Source organism: Athene noctua, chromosome 13 (genome assembly GCF_965140245.1).
Source record: "Athene noctua chromosome 13, bAthNoc1.hap1.1, whole genome shotgun sequence".
Lineage (NCBI taxonomy): Eukaryota > Metazoa > Chordata > Aves > Strigiformes > Strigidae > Athene > Athene noctua.
This window is the reverse complement of record NC_134049.1, coordinates 4,513,395-4,519,394: the sequence shown is the minus strand read 5'-3', so window position 1 is coordinate 4,519,394 and position 6,000 is coordinate 4,513,395. Positions and strand designations below refer to the sequence as shown.

General features: G+C 38.1%; 1 protein-coding gene across 5 annotated transcripts in view; it reads right to left on the bottom strand.

Moving 5' to 3' along the window:
* Positions 1-2,196: 2,196 nt before the first annotated feature.
* Positions 2,197-6,000, bottom strand: part of GALK2 (galactokinase 2) — a 49,752-nt gene continuing 45,948 nt past the window's right edge. For all 5 annotated transcript variants that reach the window (XM_074917127.1, XM_074917126.1, XM_074917122.1 and 2 more), the window contains one exon: positions 2,197-2,677. In XM_074917127.1, coding sequence (XP_074773228.1) covers positions 2,470-2,677 — 208 coding nt within the window. In that variant the 3' untranslated portion in view covers positions 2,197-2,469. The remainder of the gene's footprint in view (positions 2,678-6,000) is intronic.

Genomic DNA, 6,000 nt, shown 5'->3' with positions numbered 1-6,000 from the left:
AAATGTCTGAGTGCCATTTTTATGTATATAGTTTGAATACTGTAGGTCTTTCAATGGAAGTTATGTCCCAACTTTATTTGCAGATTTCAGCAAAAGTATGGGAAAGACATTGAAGCAACAAAAAAGGAAAGGAAATAAATTAATCAGAAGTTTAGAACGTTTGGTTTTATTCTTTTATACTGTGCCAGTTTTCTGTTTTCCTTTTCTTTGTTTATGAGAATATAATTTATAAGATTCATTGACAGAAAACTTTTGAAATGTACTGCAGCCCAAAAACTTGCCTGCATGTTTTTGGTGCGATTCCATGACTTTGTGTGTCATGCTCAACTTGAAAAGGAGGGGAGAAAAAAACCCCAACCTAATATATCTTTATTCTGCTCATACACTAATTAGTGTTTCCATGAATCCAGCTGAACTAAAGTTCAATGCAAACATAACAATCCTTCCATTAATATGTACTGTGTTGTACTCCATTTTTATGACAGTATAAGAAACAGGAACTTGCTGAATTAAACCAAGGATTATATTTAATAAGGCAGTTGGTGACAAAGCCATGGCATTATTTTCTTTAAAATCTCTAAGGTTATCTTGGAAATTCTTGAAGATATTTACCTACTGTTGTTTGATTTCTGGAGTCCTGTGTTTACAGGTTGAGTTGAATTACAGCCTATCTGCTGTACGTTACAAATGGCTTAGAACATATTCAATTTAGAGAGTAATAGCACGTGTTTTGAGATTTAATTCTTGACTGTCTCCCTGATCCCTTGCTTTCCCCTTCTCAAATGCATCATTTTAACTGTCCTCCCTCCAAATCCTGTCTTTTCATCTCTCCCCATCATGCCCAGACCCTATCATTTTCCTCCTGACAACTTGATTTGCTTGATCTACAGCACTCTCTGTTCCACTTTTCCTGGTTGTCAGAAAACAGAAATCTTCTCTAGTGATAGTATTACCATTATATGTCCCCTCTGAGGTTCCTGAAAAGATCTGGCAGTTTGCGTTGGCTGTTGTTCATCTGCTGTGTTCAAATTTGGCAGAGTCCTCTCACAGAATTAGTAGCCTCTAAGAATTTGGTTTTGGCCTGAATGAGCATGGGTAATGTACAGAGGATCTCTTCTGAGCAATCTCTAATTTGACGCAGACTTCTGGATGTGAACTTGTACTCAGCATCACAAAAATGTGCAGAGGGACACATCTTGCTCTGTCTTTTATGGCTCCAAGGGTTATGACACTAGCAAAACTTCCCCTGAGTTTCCATTGTAGATAGCAGAGAGGTGGAAGCTTTTGTGCTGTGAGAGGGAGGGCGCAGGAACCCAATTTTCCACTCGGAAGCAGGTTTAGGGCATCTTTGGGGTATCTTGCTGTACAGTCACTGTTCTGCCATCACAGTCATTTCTCCTGGTGAGGAGATGGGTGCTGTCCTCCCAGTGCACTGCAGTTACAACCTTGAGATTGTCAGGGGTGTAAAGTGGGAGTGAGACTGGAGTTGGTCAGTAATACATCAGTGACACCTACTCTTGGTCTTGCCTATTCACTTTTGCTTAGTACAACTGAGTGAATTATCTCCTTAATGATTCCTTATAGATTTTAATTGCTTTTTTAACATGGTCAGTGGATTATATTTAATCCTTTTTAATAATTTTGCATAAAACCGCAAATGTTCTACCTTACAGAAGCACAGCTAGGATTCAACAATTAGAATATGGTGTTTGCATAACTCAGAACCAAACTTTGCTTCATTATTTGTTTACTCACTTAGGGGAGTGGGTTGTCATATTGTACAGCTCACAGAGAGAATTAATTTCTGTCAAAACTTTCCTCACAAGTCACACCTGCACAAAGATGCCTAAGAGATGTGGCTAGAAGGGAAGTTTTCTTTCTTAACATAATATATTTCTAATGTTTTACTTGGCTGAAGGTGCTTCTCCAATATTCTGAATAACAGCAGTAATATTTCTATTTGAGGAGAGTGTAAAGCTTCTAACATTGAGCAAGGTCCTTCCAATTTTCCGAATGCTTCATTTTATTCTTCCATTTTTACAGGAGAATCTAAACGAAAGAGTATCCAGCACTCAAAACCAATAAGCACTGAACAGCTCTGCAACCATTGCAAGGTTCCTACCCTACAACCAAACAGCTCATTGCTCCACCTGGTCTTACTTTTATGACAGTAAATGGAAAAGAAGAGAGATCCACTGTCACAAAGTATCACCTTTATTTCAGTTTCAGTTTTCCTTGTCAATACGTTTTTGTAAATCAATGTTTATACTGAAAGATATTTTTAGTATGGAAAAAAGACGACTTTACAATCAAAGAGTTTTCTTTTAATTGCTTCTTCAGGAAATGTATTTTGATAATAGCCACTGCTCATTACAGTAAAAAAACAGAAAAGGCATTCATTTACTGTGGCATGGGAAGTACTGCCAGTTCTAAATGCCCTACATAGTTTCTTTAAAATTTTTACGTTCTTTAGGCCTCAACAAAAACCAAAGCTCCTCTTCCAGGTTTGGTAGCAAACAGACTATTATTCTCCAGTGCTAACCTTTGGACATCAGTTTGGTAATAAGCTTTTTTTACATTTTTTAGGAAAGTGTTCAGCTTGTCAGTAGGCACCATTGACACAGTGCAGCCACCCCATCCAGCTCCAGTCAGACGTGACCCGATGGCCCCAAACTGCCTAAAACAAAATAACAGAAAAAAATCATGTAAATAAACCAAAAAGGGGTAATTTGTCATATATAAAATTCCTATAGAAAATTCATGAATACTTTACTCAAAACCATCTATGTCATCTGATTTTTCTGAAGTTTACTTGGTTGTATGCAACATTACAGCAATTTGCAGTTACCATTTTGGGAAAAAAAAAAAAAATGCTGACACTTTAAACTGTCAATAGTCATGTTATAGTCATTTCTGTCAATTCCAAAAGTCACCCTCTTTTATAATGCTTCAGCATCAGCCGTTTTAAGGATCACAGCACAGCTGAGATGAAGAAAGCAGGAGAAGAAAGGAATTGTGTTAGCAACATTCATAAGACATCAGAAGTGAAAACAGAAATACATGACAAAAATAACAAAAGAGGGTTCATAAACTAATTGCACAGGATGTAGGCATGCAAGCCATTTTCTAATGTGGCAAAGACAAATAGCTCTATTCTTCCAGGACAGATCTAAAACATGCTGAAGATTCACAGGCTTCTGCAGGACTGCTGAGCGTGCCTGTCAAGAAAAGGAGAGTTCAGAAACTCCTAAGAAGTCGTACAGTCATTGCACTCAAACATCTGTTTATGCTGAATGGACAGAGTTGGGTATCTCTTTAGAGGAACCTCATGAACTCAACAGATTTACAGCAGTAGAGGTAAAATAAGAATTTAGTCCCAAAAGAAAAAAATGCTCGTAATAAGGAGGGTGAATAGAAAGAACAATGACAAATAAATGACATCCAAAATATAAACCATTCCCAGCCTCAAGATACTGGCCTGCTAGAAATGTCCTACAGCAAATCCCATGCCATTACTCTGCAAGATTCAGATGCCATCTCATTAGAATTTACTAGAATTATTTTCATTCGTTTACTTACCTGTGTTCCTGATCCTTACTTAGATTCAGAAAAAGTAGGAAAATACCACATAATAAATTTCTTTGCCGCTTTTCTAACCTAGTCAGAACAGGATGATTTAGAAAACTCATTTGAAATCTTATTCTCATGAGAGATCTAATCTGATTTACAAACAAATACTTTTGATATGTTTCCAATAGCCATGCATGGAGAGATTTACGAGCCCTAGAATGTGTTTGAGGGAGAGACAGCATCATGTGAGTAACACTGGAAAATGACAGCTCATTCTGAGTAGGCTGTGGTAATTTTTCATATGTGCATTTTATGTTAAATGAATCTGGTATACCGCTGGGTTAGCAGAGGTTTAGGTCATATTTCAAGCAAGTACTTACATATGTGTTTGATTCTAAACATGCTTACATCTCTTCTTGAACAGAAACACTTTCTTCAGTGTGTCTGTGTGGTGCCACCCTTCATATTGACTCCATTTTATGTTCATTCTTTATTTCCTGTTGGTGTTTTACTTATTATTATTATTCCTGTAAACCACTCATTCTCTGATGCAATTTCTGATCCATGGAGCAACCTCCTAAAATAAACAGGATCCAATCCAGTCTCAATTGCAATCAATAAGAAACTTCCCATCGACTTCGTTAAGGCCCAATCCACTTTTCAGTCTGCTAAATCAACTGTCTGTACTCATTTGGTCTGTTACCTCAGTCAGAACTTCTTATTTCGGATGGTGTCTGGCTTTTATTCTGGTAGACAACTGAAATCCCTTCAGAATTGTTCTGAACCTTTTATTGATTTCATAATTCCCTGTGGTCATGCTCATGCCTCATTTTTACTGAGTCATTTTAAAATACTTAGTTGAAATAAAGCATAATGTAGACAGAAAAGATGCCTGTTTCAGAGCTGAAGTCACTGTGTTTCAAAATACTGTGGCTAACAGTTTCAAATGTGGTGATATGATTAGACACTTGGGGCTTAATGCTGAGGAACTTGGCGTTTTGAGGGCAGTGCTGTACACCTGAAAGCTGGCTACCTGGTATTACATGAACTCAGAAGTGAGCACCTGGTTCCACACCCACTGGACACGCAGTGTGCAAGAGCTATCTAGATCAAACACAACAAAGTCAACTTTGGAACAGGTCTGCAACTGTCTTTTTCAAGTCTTAATCAGTCCAGTCCTAAGCCGGACTCCTCTGGCACAGAGGGATTCGTAGCCAGACACTCTTCTTGTGCAGCGGCATCTAAATCATGCACTTATGAAGAGTATGAGCAGACAATAAGGTTGTGGATGGAGTGCTCACCCACACGGTGGGCGACGTGGATTTTACACGTGGGGAAGTACCCTATGGACTGCCTGGGCTGTGCTGCAGCCGTGGGGACAAGGAATAGGGGAGAGATGGGGGCACACAAGAAAGAGAATGCATCTGTAGTCCAGTGTTGGGGGCACTCCCATCCCTTTGCTTCTTGAAGAGATTATATATCTTGTTCCAGTATTCACTGGATAATTATCTTATGAGAAAGGGGTTGTGTGTGTGTGTGTGTAAATGAGAGTAAAAACATGAGTACTACAGCAAAGAAGAATAGAAATGCGGTGTACGGAAGCAATAGGTAAGACAATGCAGTATCTAATTTTAAAAATAATTGTGCTGTAAAAGGTGAAAATATCAGAGCATTATTATTAATTCTAAATACTGAAAATTATGAACCAGCTAGTCAGAAAGCATGGAGTTAACACAACAAGATTTAAATATATCAGTTGGGAGGGTGAATTATTTTGTAGCTTGGTGTGCGTTTGAATAACATCTTTAAGCCTTTTTGGCTCTGAAAGAGCTGCAAACTTCTTGTGGTAAGGTGTTTTTTTGTTTGCTTTGTTGAATTTTCAACTTGTGCCATGACTCCAAGCTTTGCAGCTTTAAGACAATCATCAGTGATAACGAGTCTTGATAAAATGCAGAGTTGACTTGGTTGCCATAATGCACCTGGATGTAATGTAAAAACTGTATCTTTTAAAAGTGATCAGAGAGGATTCGGCTATCTTCAACTAGAAGGGGCGTGGCTGGTAACACAAAAATTATCAGGATTTACACCAGTGAAATATGGAGAGTAAGGGAATGAAAGTTATTTGTAATACTCAAGGATTCCGAGAGATTTTCAGAAGCACCTAATGAATTCAGGAGCTCAGATCCAGTTTTTCGTTCCTGAATTGTTTAGCTAATCTTCAGTGTTACGTACTTTAAAAGACTAACAGGTAAAACAGCTATTACCAACATGAGGTAGGTTAGAGAAAGTATGAGTCTTCTGTCTTTGCAAAAACAGAAAAAACACAACTGACCAACTAGCGGTTACAGTTTTCAGCACTACAAACCACAGCAAGTATGGATCCCTTTCTTTCTTGGCAGAGGCTGTACAGTAAAACATAAAGATCTAGGC